At 41.6% G+C, this 17,727-nt stretch overlaps 2 protein-coding genes across 10 annotated transcripts in view; one reads left to right on the forward strand and one right to left on the reverse strand.

Moving 5' to 3' along the window:
- SMAP1 (small ArfGAP 1) overlaps positions 1 to 2,884 on the forward strand; it is a 149,005-nt gene extending 146,121 nt beyond the window's left edge. For 8 of the 9 annotated variants that reach the window (XM_022590453.3, XM_022590452.3, XM_030759233.2 and 5 more), the window contains one exon: positions 1,906 to 2,229. In XM_022590453.3, the coding sequence (XP_022446161.1) occupies positions 1,906 to 2,049 (144 nt within the window). In that variant the 3' untranslated portion in view covers positions 2,050 to 2,229. Of the gene's footprint in view, positions 1 to 1,905 lie in introns of all 9 variants that reach the window. The other variant, XM_089921726.1, reaches the window with a different exon arrangement.
- The window catches only part of B3GAT2 (beta-1,3-glucuronyltransferase 2), a 78,275-nt gene continuing 63,341 nt past the window's right edge, over positions 2,794 to 17,727 (reverse strand). The window contains exons 3-4 of the mRNA XM_022590456.3: positions 3,490 to 3,638; positions 2,794 to 3,409 (exon numbers count right to left, since the gene is read on the reverse strand). Coding sequence (XP_022446164.1) covers positions 3,323 to 3,409; positions 3,490 to 3,638 — 236 coding nt within the window. The 3' untranslated portion in view covers positions 2,794 to 3,322. The remainder of the gene's footprint in view (positions 3,410 to 3,489; positions 3,639 to 17,727) is intronic.

Genomic DNA, 17,727 nt, shown 5'->3' on the forward strand with positions numbered 1-17,727 from the left:
GCTGTGCGTGGATTTATAAAAAATCTTTTTGTTCAAATACATTTCTAAAGTTGTATTTTCTTCTTACTTATAGTCACATTTATGTTTAAAAAATATATACACTAGTTCAAGAATTCCCGTAAGATATGAACCAGTCCATATTTGTGTCTTACATCCCCTCATATTACAAAATCCTATTTCTGCCTAACTTAGTTTAGAGCCAGGAGATGACATTTTAGTATTACCTCTTTCAAATCCATTCTGACTTTCCTCTGGCTTCACAGACAGAGGCCTCAGACCTAGGTTCGTGGTCCCACTCTTCTTCCTTGTACACTTCCTTATTTGATGTTCCTCTGGTATTTTGATGCCCTTGACTTCTGTTCTCGTCAGCATTCAGGGAATAGTATATAGCAATTTCTAACCGACATTATTAGCAAAATCACTGTATATCCCATGAATGTTCCAAGTTATTTTTTACTATCACTATTTAAAGGAATATCTGTATGACATTGGTCTGTGCACTCTGGGAATCTCAAAAATCGTTAAGTGTCAAATGTCAGTAATAGCTTTTGTGCAGCCGGAATGCTGAAGCAGACCCAGCCCAGGTTAGGGTGCCTGCTGAACCAGTAAGGACTTACCCCACCTTACTTCCGGGCCCGCCGAAGGGGGTGCTCTTCTCCAGCTCTCTCTTGGTGGGGTCTGCTGGCCATGACAGGTACTAAACATCCTTTAGTACCTAGGAAGAAGCGACCTGCCCCTCCAGACACTGTGCCTCATCAGTGATGTGGTTAGTATTAGGGTTTTTGAAGAACTAAGAACTGCAGACGGTTGAACTTTATTAATACAATCCAACCCTGAGCATAGATTTTTAATCTTTTTTTTTTTTTCTTTTTTGCGGTAAGAGGGCCTCTCGCGGTTGGGGCCTCTCCCGTTGCGGAGCACAGGCTCCGGACGCGCAGGCTCAGCGGCCATGGCTCACGGGCCCAGCCGCTCCGTGGCATATGGGATCTTCCTGGACTGGGGCACAAACCCACGTCCCCTGTATCGGCAGGTGGACTCTCAACCACTGTGCCACCAGGGAAGCCCTGAGCATAGGTTTTGAATCCACTCTACTTAGTAGTAAATCTCCTTGCCTTTCCTTCACTTACCATCAGTCTTAGAAGTGAGAGCACCACAGGGGAGGGTTAGGAGGCTTATGTACACACGGCTCCAGTCTGGAAGGAAAGTACATGTAATCTTACACCTTTTGTCATATAATAGGCATTTATATGGTTGGCTATAGCAAAAGAAAAATATGTTTTATGACCTTTTAAAATGTTAATAAAGTATACAGAGCTATTTAAGACTTGAATAAAGACAGAACAATTGCCATCATACAAGTCATAATTTTGGAGTTTACTTTCAAACATTTCCTTAGTCCTTAGTAGTTAAACTATAGTTGAAGGCATATCCTAGAAAGTATATAGTTGAAAGTATTGCTAGTATAGTTGAAAGTTCGAATAGCAGACTCATGGTACATCCAGATATGAATTCAGCGATTGCTTTGGTACTTTTTCCAGTTGTGGTTAATCTTTGGGGGACAAGAAATTGAGTCCAGAAAATGAATAAATACAAAATGACTTGAGACCACTTTATAGACAGGGTTGAAAAGCGGAAGGAAATAGCAACCAAGAAGGGAACACGGTAGCTATTTGCTTTCTGTGGAGAAAGCATCGTGTGGCCGTCTGCTTTTACCCCAGGGCTCGGACAGCTGTTCACATGGATGAAAAATACTTAGAGTTGCTATTAAGTGTCCGTGTCTCTCTGAGTAAATCAACTTCGAGTAAAGGCCCACTTCTACTAAAATAGGCTGGCCATTAAAAATGTCTAGCAGTGGCTGAAGAAACCAGGCCTGAAAAGTGAAGGATGCCTTTTGTGTGTTCACAGGTGAACCAGCAGATGGCTGGCCTGAGCCTGGGGGGCGCAAGCCCCGCAGCAGGCTTCAGCCAGCCCCCCAGCACCACGGCGGGGGCAGCGGGGTGGTCGGGGGCCTCGTCAGGTCAGACGCTCAGCACGCAGCTGTGGAAGTGACCCTGCAGCACGGCCCACCGCGCTCCCCCCTGACATTCCTGCGGAGATGCAGCCGGGTTCCCCTGTTCATTCGTGTACATAATATTTTTTTTTCTCCCCATTTGTTCATATTAAGAATTATCTGATTGATTGACCGTGTTGGTCTGTACTGATGGATTAAATTTGCTGTGGTGAAAAGCAGGTTGAGAAACCATTTCATGTCGAGGGCAGCTTTTGCTCACATTTCCCAGGATTTCATAGACACAGTATCTGGGAAGCTGCTCGGTCAACGTGCATGATCAGTTTCCCTCTCGAGGAAATTATAGCTCTCATGTTTGCATATAAGGGAAGTAGCTATCATGTTTGTTAGTAATACCTCTAACAGTATGAACCCCACCCCCAGATTAGCCAGTAATCCTGTAGGAAGGTACTGTATGATCAAATGTTTAATCATATAAATAGAATGTCAATGTATCACTGAGCACTGTTTTCTAGTGTATCCAGATTCTTTTATGTCATCATTCACGTCACTGTGCTGTTGCTATGATGTGCTTAACCGGGAACGTGGTTAGAGAAAGGAAGATAAGCCTGGATGTTACTACAAAGTTAGTTGTTTAACGAATGTTTGAAGAAGTCAGATTTTACCTGCCTCCCTTGTAATTGGGATCTCTTCCTATGTACACATAGTGCTAACAAACACGAGACCTTTCTCTGCACTAGATGCAAACAGGGTAACTAAACAAGCCACTTCAACCCTTGAAGGCGTATCCAGGTTTATGACAGTAATTGTGTTTACATTTTATGGTGCCTAGTACTGACAGATGTCATATCCCTGTATTAAACAGATGAATCCATAGACCTTTTTTTGTGGGTTTTATTTCCTATGATGATGTATACTGCCACCAATCTTACAAAAGTTACTTCACGTTGCAGAGTCACAAATTGGGAATGTGTTTGTTGTTGACAGAACACTTGTCATCTGTTTGTTTTGAAAACCTGTTCAGTTCTACCAATTAATTATAAGGCCAAATGGGAAAAAAAAAGTATGTAAGAAGATTCTGAGAATGGTACTAGCCTGCGTGCCATTAGCTGTGCTGTACAGAGACCCTCCGGGTTCCTTGTAAGGGAGCATGCAGAACAAACAGAGACAAGAGCAGATGTCTCTACCCGCGCTTAGCTTCCAGACACAACCACCCTGTAAGCAGGTGCCCGTCGGGAGGAGAGCAGAGGAAACGGCCCCCGGGTGCCCGCAGCCCTACCCCGCACGCCCGCCAGAGCACCAGCTGCGGCTCCGTCACACCTCGATCGTCACCGTGTCCAGGTGGTACTTGGGCTCGTTGGCTAGGTTCACCTTCTCTGTCCGAGTGTGCCACACGAGGACCTGCGGGGAGGAGACCTGATGGGTAGCCACGCTCTCAAGGGACACACAGCAAGGTCAAGAGACACGAGTGCAATGAATACCTTGGTGCAGTTACTTGCTTTCGGTTCCAGTTCTTCGACGGTCGTGATCTGCTTTAGAAAGTCAGATTCCTGCATCCCAGGCTGGGACCCACGACGCTTAAATACAGCTTTGGGGTTGGACAAGATGACTTGAAGGCTTACAGCAAATCCTTTGTGGAAGTTAAAAGAAAAAAAAGTCTTTAAAGTAAAATACTGGTGTACTTCTCTTTTTTCTATATAATTTTGGTCACATCAGAACCCATTTTTTTCAGTATCTACCATGGGCCAAGTCTTGGTTCACAGAGTTGAACAGGAGTGTTACCTGCATCATCATAGTCTCAGAAGGACAGCCTGCCTTTACAATAGAGCACGTCTGCCGCTCTGATCGAGGCTGTGTGTGGAGGGGTGGCTTCTGGACACTACGTAGCCTGTTGATGACAAAGGGTGCACGGCGCAGAGGCCGTCACAGCCCCCGCACGTTTGGCCTCTGGGAGTAACTAGAACTCAATACACCTGAAATGCACACAGTCTCGCCCTGCCTGTCCCCAGGGAGGAGGCCGCCCCGCTTTCCTGCCTGTCCTCTGACATCTCCATGTGTTCCTACCAAAGCCAGCGCTGCTCTGATGGACCCTGAGGTTAGAAGACGGAGGAATACAAGTCCGGTCAGTTAGCTGGGAAATGAATACTCTATAGTCATTTGGTAATAAATTTCCAATTTGATTCAATCTGAAAAGCGGGGCGTGGGGGGCTGGAAATCAGTACAGGAGATGATATCAGGCCATTTGGCAAATTTGGTTTTTGTAGTTCATTTTTCAAGGAAACAGATGAGTGTCAATTTCCTTAAATGGTTTGGCGTTACGAAAAATCATTACTCTGTAGTTTAACAAACTCTGTGTTACAGGCTTAGCCATTAAGCGCTCCACAAGCCGTCTCTGGAAGCAGCTGTCACAGCCGTCCTAATTGTTGTGAAAGTCTTTACCCCAACCTCCGCTCTTCACGACTAAGCTGACACTGTAAAGCCAGGCGCCCTTCCAGAGTTAGGAGGATCAGTCTCCAGGAACGTTTTCTTAGCAACTTTTTGCCCTTCCCTACATTAACTGAGCTGATTTATGCCGCTTTGTGCAAACGCATAGTTAGCAAAGTTAGTATCGAATGATTCCAGTCAGTCGCGGGGGAGCTGTGAGCAGAGCACAGCCAGCATCCTCTTAACCTCTCCAGATGCGGGACTGCAGACCCGCGCTCCCGACCCCGCTGCCCCCGTGGGAGAACGCACCGCGAAGCTGCCTACAGACACAGGTGGGTACCGCAGGTGCTGAGCGAGCCCGAACACGGAGACAGGTGCTGCGAGCGTTGTCCCGAGGCCTGGCCCAGGATCTCCACCAATCCTGGCGGGGCAGCACGTCCCGGCAGAATTCGGAGTTAGCACCTCCGTTTTCTCGTGGGTCCTTGCGGCTGAGAACCGGCCAAGTCACTCAGCCTCTCTCGATTCTGAAACTCCCCCGTTTCCTCACCCGCAAGGGTGGCGTGACACCCCCTCCCCTCACGTCTGATGTGAAATTAGTGAACAGAAAGACTTCACTAACTGCAAAGCTCTGTTCAGAGGACCCTAAGATAGATAAATACCGATACCATTGTAAATACTGTCATGAGGGGAGGTGGATTAGCCACCGCTTATGGCTGGAGAACAGTGTTGACGGGAAGAGGCTCAGGAAAGTTCCAGGCCACCTGCGTTTCACCCCACTTGGCTAACAAGTCTGAAGCCTTCCTCGGATGTGGCTTCAACAGCCCCGGGCCCCAACAGAAAGTCAAAGGTTCAAATTAACACAAAAAAAGTGACTTCTACTAGGTCAACTCAGATCTTAGGATGAAAAGATTTCTGGGGTGGTTTTCATGTGCTTTTAAGTAAGCTTTTTTTTTCCTAGCTCAGAGTCTGCCCTTTTTAACCATACTGAAGCTCCTGGTATATTTCTCACATGGCCTCAAGGTACTGATTTTATTTCCCCATTCTCATAAAAAAAAAAAAAAAACAGGATCTGAGTTGCGCAGAAGTCATTGTGAAAATTATATGAAGCCACTTGGATCTGACTTTCCCCATTTTCCCTCAGACTAACACATTTATCATCGTGACCACTGAAGGATTCAGATTAAGAGTGTCTTCTTGCTTTCTGTAGCTCAGGAATATCCTGCTAGCTCTTAAAGCAGTTATATGGCAAAGTCTACCATATAGACAGGCAGAACTGACAGCCAGCTGTGAAGCTACACCCTGCTCTGCTGCAAGGCCCTTTCCTGGTCCCACTGGAGAATGGGGTGCAGGCTGGCAGCCCGGGGAGAGAATTGGAGGGCAGCCGGCTCACCACCGCAGCAAAGTGGTTTTCTATTTAATACAAAAGCGGGGGGTGGCATTCAGACACCTCCCCCCCCCCCACTGTCTTCACCAGGCCCTGCTCAGTGAGCTCTTCAAGGGAAGCAGGTCACAGCAGCACCGGGAACCACTCGAGAACTAGGCCAAGCCCTGGGCTGCCTTCTGGGGAACCGTCTGACCTGCTGTGAACCTGGGAGTTAGAATCCTCTCTCTGAAAGTCGGACAAGGAGTTTTTCGCTCCTAAACCATTGCTTCCAACCCAAGATAGGTACCTTGAGTTTTCTTCATTTCCAAGCACTTATTATGCCTCAAGTATCGTATGTACCCTTCCCTTTTGTCAGTGAAGTTAGTTTAGTTTTAACGATGTTCTCAGAAGCCTTTGAGATACTAGGAGCTTTATAAAAATCGTGAAGTAGGAGTCTCTGTCCTGGTCAGTTGTGTAAAAAAGTGCAAGTGAACACTGGTTATTCACAGTGAAAGCAGGATTTCCTGGCTTCTTCAAGTGGACAGGGTGGGTGGTGGGGACCCAGTGCCTCCCAGTCAGAAGGACCACCCTGCTCAGTGTATGTTTACCAATGAACACATGCAGCTCCAAGTCCATCAGGCCATTTCCACTTACTTATGGACAAGATGGCCAAAGCAACAAGGACTGGGTTTTCCCTACTGTCTTAAATAGCTAAAAACCAGACAAAACATTTGAAAAAATAGTTTCTAGCACTGGGGAAAAGGCACACAGGACAGATCTCTGAAAAGAAGAGACAAATGTGAGCCCTACAGTTGCCCCAGCTTCCCGCCTGAAGGCTACACCCCTGGGAGGGGAACACACACAGCTCTGCCGTCTCCTTGAGCTGAGGAAACAGGATGGAGAACTCGGGGAGGCCAAGACAGCTGGAATCCAGGGGGTGTCACCCCAAGAGCAGAGGGTGCGACTGTCTGCAGAGGGCTTGCCTCAAGTCCCACTGAGTCTGGTCAGTAGATGCTGGTGAGACTCCCTGAGTTCAAGAAAGGAACCACTGGCAGGAAACAGGTGGATGGATCAATCCCTAGAGGCCACTCAGGGCTGGGACAGGCCACGTGCCCCATGGCCAGGGCACAATGGGCAACAGCTGGGATGCTCGAAGAGTGCTTGCACGGCCACTGGTCCACTGTGAGGCCAAACTAGCCCTAAAATGAAGGCTTAGCTGGTTTGCCCAACACTTTAAAAGTAAGCCAGGAAAGGATCAAAATGTTTCTAAGTAAATTATAGCCCAGAAAAAAGCTAAAAGTAAATAAACAAATACATATATAACATGCAAACATATAATTATATACACACCCACATGTATATGTGTGTGTATATATGTAGAATAAATGTATGTTACACATTTTATATATACAAATACAATGAAATATAAGGAACCAGACACACTTTTTTCCCTAGAACCTAGCAACATAAAATTTTTAATGCCTGAGATACAAAAATGACCAGATGTGCAAAGAAGCAGGAAATTACAATCCCATAATGAAAACTCAGCAATCCCACTCCTGGGCATATATCTGGAAAAAACTGTAATTTGAAAAGATACACGCCTCTCAATGTTCACAGCAGCACCATTTACAATAGCCCAGACATGGACGCAACCCAAGTGCCCATCAACAGATGAATGGATAAGAAGATGTGGTCTACATATACAATGGGGTACTACCCAGCCATAAAAAAGAATGAAATAATGCCATTTGCAGCAACATGGATGGACTTGGAGATTATCATATTGAGTGAAGTAAGTCAGACAAGGACAAATAACCATATGATACCACTTGTATGTGGAATCTAAAAAATGATACAAATGAACTTACTTACAAAAGAGGAATAGACTCACAGACATAGAAAACAAACTTACGGTCACCAAAGGGGAAGGGGAGGGGAGGGATAAATTAGGAGTTTGGGATTAAGATATATACACACGCAGTAGATATAAAATAGATAAACAAGGAACTGCTGTACAGCACAGGGAACTATACTCAGTAGCTTGTAATAACCTATAATGGAAGAGAATGTAAAGAAGAATATATAAATATATAAATGAATCACTAAAAGTATTATATAAATTTCATGCGTACAACATTATATTTCAACTTCTGTATACACTACAGCGTGCTCATCACCGAAAGCTGACCCTCTCTACCCATTTGGCCTTCCCTCTACCTGCCTTCCCCTCTGGTAACCACTACTCTGTTCTATATATCTGTGTGTTGGTTTGGTTTGGTTTGGTTCATTTGTTTGTTTTTAGATCCCACACATGAGTGAAGTCATACCATATTTGTCTTTCTCTGACTTATTTCACTTAGCCTAATAGCCCTCAAGGTCCATCCCATGTTTTCACAAATGGCAGGATTTCATCTTTTGTTAGTTTTTGTTTTTCTTATGTCTGAGTCCACTGTATATACATACCACATCTTCTTTATCCGTTCCTCCACTGAGGGGCACTTAGGCTACTCCTATATCTTGCCTATTGTAAGTAATGCTGCAATGAACATAAGGGTGCATGTACCTTTTCAAATTAGGGTTTTCATATTCCTTGGATAAATATTCAGAAGTAGAATAGCTAGAAAATTAATTATTCTTAAAATTTTTTTAGGAATCTCCATAACATTTTCCATAGTGGCTGCACCAATTTACATTCCCACCAACAGTGTAGGAGGGTTCCCCTTTCTTCACATCCTCTCCATCACTTGTTTTTCTTGCCCTTTTGATGGTAGCCATTCTAATGGACGTGAGGTGATATCTCATTGTGGATTTGATTTGCATTCCCCTAATAATTAGTGACGTTGAACATCTTTTCATGTGCCTGTTGGCCATCTGTATGTCTACTCTGGAAAAGTATTCAGGATGTTTGGTTTTTTGTTCTTGAGTTGTATGAGTTCTTTATATATTTTGGATATTAGTGCCTTATCAGATGTATGATTTACAAATAGCATGTCCCATTTGATGGGTAGTCTTTTGGTTTTGTTGATAGTTTCCTTCACTGTGCAGAAGCTTTCTAGTTTGATGTAGTCCCTATTGTTTATTTGTGCTTTTGTTTCCCTTGCCTGAGGACACACATCCAGTAAGATATTGCTGAGGTTGATGAAAAAATATACTGCCTATGGTTTCACCTAAAAGTTTTGTAGTTTCAGATCTTACATTCAAGTCTTTAATCCATTTTGGGTTAATTTTGTGTATGATGTAAGATAATGGTCTAGTTTCATTCTTTTGCATGTGACTGTCTAGTTTTCCCAGCACCATTTATTGAAGAGACTATCCTTTCTCCATTGCATGTTCTTTGCTCCTTTGTCATATATTAACTGTCCATATACATGTGGGGTTACTTCTGGGGTCTCATTTCTGTGCCATTTATCTGTGTCTGTTTTTCTGCCAATACTATGCTGTTTGGATTACTATAGCTTTGTAGTATAATTTGAAATCAGGGAGTGTGATACCTCCAGCTCCATTCTTTTTTTTAATCACTATTTTTTTTTGCTACTTGGGGTCTTTTGTATATCCATATAAATTTTAGGATTTTTAGTTCTATTTCTGTGAAAAATGTCATTGGGATTTTGATAGGGATTGCATTGAATAGACTGCACTAGGTGATATGGACATTTTAACAATGTTAATTTTTCCAATCCATGAGCATGGATTAACTCCACTTCTTTGCATCTTCTTCGATTTCTTTCATCAATGTCTTACAGTTTTCAGTATACAGGTCTTTCACCTCCTTGGTTAAATTTATTCCTAGGTATTTTATTCTTTTTGTTAAAATTATAAATGGCATTTCTTAATTTCTCTTCCTGATAATTCATTGTTAGTGTATGGAAACAACAGATTTCTGTACACTAATTTTGTACCCTGCAGCTTTACTGTATTCATTTATTACTGTTTTTTGGTGGAGACCTTAGGGTTTTTATGTATAATATGTCATCTGTAAATAGTGACCGTTTTACTTCTTCCTTTCCAATTTGCATGCCTTTTGTATATTTCTCTTGACTGCTCTGGCCAGGACTTCCAATGCTAATAAGAGTGGTGAGAGTGGGCATCCTTGTCTTGTCTTGATCTTAGAGTGATAGCTTTCAGCTTTTCACGGTTGAATGTGATGTTAGCTGCGGGTTTGTAATGTATAGCCTTTATTATGTTGATATATGTTCCTTCTGTACCCATTTTATTGAGTTTTTTCCATGAATGGGTGTTGAATTTTGTCAAATGCTTTTTCTGCATCTATTGAGGTGATCATATTTTATCCTTCCTTTTGTTCATGTGATGCATCACGTTGATTGACTTGCAGATGTTGAACCATCCTTGCATCCCTGGAATAAATCCCACTTGATCATGATGTACGATCCTTTTAATGTATTGTATTCAGTTTGCTAATATTTTGTTGAGGATTTTTGCATCTATGTTCATCAGAGATACAGGCCTGTAATTTTCTTTTTTGTGTGTTTCCTTGTCTGGTTTGGTATCAGGGTAATGTTGGCTTCATTATTATTAAGTTATGAAGCATTCCTTCCTCTTCAAGTTTTTTGGGAAGAATTTGAGAAGCATAGGTATTAAATATTCTTCAAAATTTTGGCAGAATTTCTCCTTCTTTTTAGATTTAGTTGTCTGTCTTCTTCCACCTGTATCATTTCTATTTTTCTGTCTGCGAGCTTGTTAATTCTCTCTTCCATCTGATCTGCTCTGTTTCCAGTGCCTTCTAATGTGTTCTCTTCATCTCCTTTATTGGGTTCTTCAGCTCCAGAATTTTTGTTTTGTTCTTTTTTAAGTTTCAATCTCTTTGGTAAATTATTCCTTCTGTTCGTTCATTTTATTCCTAAGCTCAGTAAACTGCCTTTCTGAGTTTTCTTGCCACTCACTGACATAACAGCTCATGGCAGCTGTTTTGAATTCTCTATCAGTTAGATGGCAGTATTCCGTGTGACTTTAAATTTGGTTTCCGGAGGTTTGTCGTTTTCTTTTTGTGATGCTGAGTTACTACGGGTTTTTTTATGGTACTTGACGAGTTGTTCCTTTGCTGGTGCATTTAAAGTAGCGAACACCTTTCTTATTTAGGTAAAGCTTTAAAAAACTTGATTCTAACAATTCAACAGGATAGAAATTAGAGGCTTTCCTTTTGTTTTTCAGTAGGCGGCGCTACAACACAAGTTTTTGGTTTCTCTTACTTAGGCTGCCTCTGGCTATATTTGAGAGTCAGCACTTTCCCCCCTCCACTGCCCCTGCCAGAGGTGTCACCTGGTGCCCTTGCTGTTGCTGCCTGTGTCTCCGGGGTTGCTGGTGCCTTGCTGTTGCCAGTATCACTGCTGTCACTGGCATCACAGCTTGGGGCCCTGGGATGGTGGGTGCCTGCACTTCATCCAGAGTTGCTGGGGTCAGGGGCTCTACAGCCGTGAGGGGAGATAGCGGGTGGTGGGCGAGCTGGGGCTGTGGGTGCCTCTGCCACATAAGGGGCTGTTGGGCTGCTGCTGCTCCTGCTGCAGGTGAGGGAGTCGCAGGTGCCTCCATGGCGGGGGTCGGGTTCGCAGGTCCTGCTGCCACTGCTGCCTGGTTTCCTGTGGCCAAGGGCCCTGCTGCACCAGGAATCTGGATTCGTATGCACAGCCTCCCCTGCTGCTACCGGGTTCTCTGGGGCTGCAGGCTCACCTGCCACGCCCCCAGGGTCAGGATCACAGGCTCTGCCTTGGCTGTCTGCTCCAGGCCACCCACCTTTAGATGCACAGATGTGTGGAGATCGCTGGCATCCTGGCACGTTGGGCAGAGGAAACCTTGTAGATTGAAGGGAGAGACAAAGGGAGCATGTCATGCTGCCGTGATGCTGACATCAGGCACTGAACACTTCTATTAGGTAAGAAGAAAGGTCTCAGCTCAGTGAACTAATCACTCGCCTTTGTACGCTAGAAAAAGAAGAGTAAATACAAGCCGGAAGTGAGCAGAAAAAAGGTACTGATAAATACAATCTGAAATCACTGAAACAGAAGCAGAAAACAATAGAGAAATCAGTGAAATCAGAACTGTGTCCTTTGTGGGGGGCGAAGTGAATAAAATTGATCGATATCTACTTTTACTTATCAGAAAAAGAGAAGACACAAATTACCAGGAATGAAAGAGGAGTATCAATACAGATCCTACAAACATCAAAATGATAATAAAAGCATATTATGAACAACTTGATGGAAGTAAATTTCATAACTTAGAGAAAAATGGACAAATTCCTTAAAAGATACAGGCCATCAAGCTCGCTCATGAAAATTAGATAATGTAAATAGCCCTGGATCAATGAAAGAAATTAAGTTTATAGTTAAAATCTTCCCACCAAAACAAACAAAAAACAAAGGTAAAAAAAGACCTTCCAGGCCTAGAGAGCTTCATTGGTGATTTCTAACAAATGTTTAAGTAAGAAATAATATAACTTTTCCAGAGTACAGAAAAGGTGGGAATACCTTTCAAATTCTCTGAGGCCAGTAGTGCCCTGATGCCAAAAGCAAACAGAAACATTACAAGAAAACTACAGACCAGCAACCCGCATGAACACAAACAGAAAAATTCTTAAAGTTCTAACAAATTGAATCCAAAAATTAAAAAGACAACAAATCATGATGAAGTGAGGCTTATTTCGTGACTGCAGTGTTGGCTTAACCTTTCAGAATCAATCAATGTAATTCACCAAATTAAGAGGCTTTTAAAAAAGAAAGAAAAAAACCCCACACCTGATTATCTCAATAGGTGAAGAAAATGCACTTGACAAAATCTAACATCTAAACATGATTTTAGGAAAGACTCTCAGGTCTTCTCTGGTGGTGCAGGGGTAAAGAATCCGCCTGCCAATGCAGGGGACACGGGTTTGATCCCTGGTTCCGGAAGATCCCACATGCCGCAGAGCAACTAAGCCCATGCGCCACAACTACTGAGCCTGCGCTCTAGAGCCCGCGAGCCACAACTACTGAGCCTGTGCACCACATCTACTGAAGCCCAGGCGCCTAGAGCCTGCGCTCCACAAGAGAAGCCATCACAATGAGAAGCCTGCACACCACAACAAAGAGTAGCCCCCGCTTGCCGCAACTAGAGAAAGCCCGTGGGCAGAAATGAAGACCCAACACAGCCAAAAATAAATCAATAAATCAATTAATCAATTAATCAATTAATTAAAAATAAAAAAAGAAAAGCCTCTCAGCAAACTAAGAATAGAAGTGAACTTCCTCAACTTGATAAAGTGCATCTACAAAAAACCTACTGCCAACAGTATACTTAATGGTGAAATATTGGGTGTTAAGTAAACCACTGAAGATTGAATGAAGCAGGATGTCTGTTCTCAACCTTTATTCAACAATGTACTGGAGGTCCTAGCCTTTGCAATAAGGCATAAAAAGTAAAGAAAGAAAGAAAAGGCAGACAAATTGGAAAGGAAAAAGCAAAGTCCAGTAAACCTCTTCTTCCCCATTCAGCCACGTTAGCAGCATCAGTAGTGCTTATCATTTCCTTCTACTGTGTATCAACTTAGTCTCCCCTGCATATACTTGTCTCACTAGCACACGCTCTCTTTCCTAACTACACATAATCTAATTTCAGCAAGGTTCTTACAGATAAAAACTGTTTCCATTTCCCAAAAGATAGTTTTTGGCAACAATTCCTTTATTGTCTGGTCACAAGAAAGATACTAATGGCTTTTTTACTTGAACAGTCACTCTGACTAGTTGTACTAGAACACTGGGCGGTTGACACACTTCTGCTGTTGCCAGTAAGTATCAAGTACTTTCAAAAGTCTCTCTCTCTCTCCACTTTAAACAAGAAAAGATTCCAAGTTCCCAATTAAAATGTATACACACAATAGTCTTGGGGAACTTGTTGGAGAAAGGTATGTGTCCAACACCTCCTCTCCTCTCTTCTCTAATTTTTTCTGTGGTCGACTCTCCTGTCATCTCTCTTCCCAGCAAAGCATACACTGCATGTGTATGTGTGAGAATCTTCCCTACCCTCCTTTATTGAGATATAATTCATCTATTGAAAAATGCCTTTTTTGAAGGATATGAATTACGTGGCTTTTGGTATAACTCTGGGCACCATTTTTGGTAAAGACTATTCTTTCTCTACTGAATGGTCTTGGCACCCATGGCAAAAACCCTTGACCATAAATGAAGGGTTTCTTTCTGGACAGTCAATTCTATTCCATTGATTCATATGCTTATCTTTATGCAGTACCATACTGTCTGTTACTTCAGCTTTATAGTAAGTTCAAATCAGGAAGTGTAAGTCTTCCAACTTTGTTCTTTTTCAAGATCATTTTGGCCATTGAATCCCTTGCTTTCCCATATGAATTTTAAGATCACCATGTAAATTTGGCTGCAAATAGGGCAGCCAAAATTTTGATAGGAATTGCATTGAATCTGTAGGTAAATTTGGGGAACACTGCCATTTTGGTAATATTAATAAATCTTCCCCATAACGTCAAGTCTTCTAATCCATGAACGTAATGTGTCTCTCCACTTATTTTGTTCTTCATTAATTTCTCTCAGTAATGTTTTACAGTATCTAGTGTACAAGTCTAATACTTTCTCTATTAAATTTATTACTATTTTATTATTTATGACACTGTTATGAATGAAATTGTTTTTAAATTTCATTTTCAGATTGTTCATTGCTGATGTACAGAAATTAAACTGATGTACATATATTGATCTTGCATCCTGCAAACTTGATAAATTCATTTATAGCACTATTGGTTGTGTGTGTGCATGTGTGTGTATGCATGCACATGTGTGTATTTCTGAGGATTTACTATGTAAGAGACCATTTTACTGTGTAAAAGATCTTCCTTTCTAACTTAGATGCCTAATTTCCCTGTAATTTATAGTAAAATGGAGAATACAAATGTCAAGAGGGGTCATCCTTGTCCTATTCTTCATTTGAGGGGAAAAACTTTCAGTTTTCAACTCTCAAGTATGATGTTGCTGTGGGTTTTTCGTAGATGCTGTTTATCAGCTTGAGAAAGTTCCTTTCCATTCCCCAGTATTGATCTTCTAGTGTTTTGTTTGTTTGTTTGTTTTGCGGTACGCGGGCCTCTCACTGTTGTGGCCTCTCCCGTTGCGGAGCACAGGCTCTGGATGTGTGGGCTCAGCGGCCATGGCTCACGGGCCCAGCCGCTCCGCGGCATGTGGGATCTTCCCAGACCGGGGCACGAACCCGTGTGCCCTGCATCAGCAGGCGGACTCTCAACCACTGCGCCACCAGGGAAGCCCTCTTCTAGTGTTTTGATAATGAAAGAATGTTGAATTTTGTCAGATGATTTTTCTGCATCTATTGATTTATGTGGCTTTTGTGCTTTATTCTACTGACATATTAAATTTATTGACTTTTGTATGTGAACTAACCTTACACTCCAGGGATAAATTCCATCTGGTCATGGTGTACAATTCTTTTTTATATGTTGCTGGATTAACTTTACTAGTACTTTGTTTAGGAATTTTGTATCCATATTCATAAGGGATACTAGTCTATAGGTTTTTTCCTTTGTGCTGCCTGGTTTTTGAATCAGGGTAACACTGGCCTCATAGAATGATTTCAAATGTGTTCCTGCCCTTCTATCTTTTTGGAAGTGTTTGTAAAGGATTTGTCTTAAATCCTCTTTAAATGTTTGGTAGAATTTACCAGTGAAGCCATCTAGAACTGGGCTTTTCTCTGTGAGAAGTTTTGATTACTAATTCAGTGTATTTCTTATAGGCTTATTCAGATTTTCTATTTCATTTTGAGTCAGTTTTAATAGCCTTTTGATGAATTTGTCCATGTCTTCAAGGTTATCTAATTTGTTTGCATACAATTTTTCATGGTTTTCTCTTATAATAAAAACAAAAGTCTGTTCCTGTTTTCATCCCTGAATCTTGTATTAATATGAAGCTTCTCTTCTATTTCTTGGGCAGTCTAACTAAAGATTTGTTAATTTTGTTGATGCTTTTAAGGAACAAGCTTTTGGTTTTGTTGATATGCTCAATTGTTCTTCTATTCTCTATATCAGTTATTTTTTCTCTAATTTTATTTCCTTTCTGCTGCTTATTTGGGGTTTAGTTTGCTCTTCTGTCTCTAGTTTCTTATGGTAAATGATTAGGTAATTTGTTTGAGATCTCTCTTCTTTTTAATAGAGGCATTTGGAGCTATAAATTTTCCTGTAAGCACTCCATATGTTTTAGTATGTTTGTTTACGTTTTCATTCATCTCAAAGTATTTTCCAATTTCCCTTGTGATTTCTTGGTATTTAGGAGTATGCTGTTTAATTTCCACATACTTGGGAATTCCACAGACTCCTTTCTGGTATTGATTTCTGACTTCACGCCAGTGTGGCCCAAGAACATACTTTGAATACTTTCAATTATTTTAAATTTATTAAGACTTGTTTTATGGCTTAACATAATACTTATGTTATGGTCTCTCGTAGAGAATGTTCAATTGTGCATTTGAAAAGAATGTGTAATCTGCTGTTGTTGGGTGAAGTGTTCTATAGATGTCTTAGGTCTAGTAAGTTTATAGTGCTTTTCAGGTCTTCTATCCCAGTTGACCTTCTATCTAGTTGTTCTATTACTGAAAGTGGAATGTTGATGTTTACAACTATTATCTTTGAATGTCTATTTCTCCCTTCAGTTCTGTTGTTTTAGCTTTATGTATTTTGGGTCTCTGTTTTAAAATGGGTACACATTTATAATTGTTTTATCTTCTTGATAGATTGACCCTTTTTTTTTTAAAGGCTGTGTTGGATCTTTGTTGCTGCATGTCGGCTTTGTCTAGTTGCGGCGAGTGGGGGCTACTCTTCGTTGTGGTGCACAGGCTTCTCATTGCGGTGGCTTCTCCTATTGCGGAGCAAGGGCTCTACGTATGGGGGCTTTAGTAGTTGTGGCATGTGGGCTCAGTAGTTGTGGGTCTCAGGCTCTAGAGTACAGGCTCAGTAGTTGTGGTGCACAGGCTTAGTTGCTCTGCGGGATGTGGGATCTTCCTGGACCAGGGGCCAAAGCTGTGTCCCCTGCATTGGCAGGCAGATTCTTAACCACTGAACCACCAGGGAAGTCCCTATTGACACTTTTATCATTATAAAACAAACTTTTCAGTGTTTGGTAACAACTTTTGTCTTAAAGTCTATTTTTTCTGGTATTCATATAGCCACTCCAACTGTTTTTTTTGGTTTCTGTTTAAATGTCTTCTTCCATTCCTTTGCTTTCAACCTACTTGTGTCTTTTAATCTAAAATGTTTGCCTTGTGTATAGGATATAGCTGGATCATATTTTTCTACACATCTGTCCATCTGCTTTTTGATTGGATTGGTTAATCCATTCACATGTAATGTAATTACTGATAAATTAAGATTTACATCTTCCACTTTACGATTTGTTTTCTATGTGTCTAATATATTTTCATTCCTCTATTTCTCCATTTCCATCTTCTGCTGCATTAAATAGGTATTTCCTAGTATACAATTTTGCTATCTACCATATCTACCCCTCCTCCTTTGTGCTGTTGTCATACAAATTACATCCATAAACATTGTGTGTCTCTCAACCCAGATTTCTAATTATCATTTTATGCAGTTTCCTTTTAAATCAGAGAAAGAAAAAAGAGTTACAGGTAAAAATTATACTGTCTTTTGAATTTATAGATAGAGTAACTTTTACTGGTTCTTTTATTTGTTCATGTGGATTAGAGTTACTGTCTAATGTCCTTTCATTTTGGCCTAAAAGACTCCCTTTAGTATTTCTTGTAGGTCATCTTTGCTAGCAGTGAATTTTCATGGCATTTGTATGTTGGGAATATCTTAATTTCTCCTTCAATTTGGGGGGATAATTTTGCTAGATATAAAATTCTTGTTTGACAGTTTTTCCTCCAGTATTTTGAATATGTCAAACCACTGCCT

The sequence above is a fragment of the Delphinapterus leucas genome, chromosome 12, assembly GCF_059928025.1.
Source record: "Delphinapterus leucas isolate spDelLeu-1000000601 "Yukka" chromosome 12, BTC_Dleu_Yukka2, whole genome shotgun sequence".
NCBI classification, from domain to species: domain Eukaryota; kingdom Metazoa; phylum Chordata; class Mammalia; order Artiodactyla; family Monodontidae; genus Delphinapterus; species Delphinapterus leucas.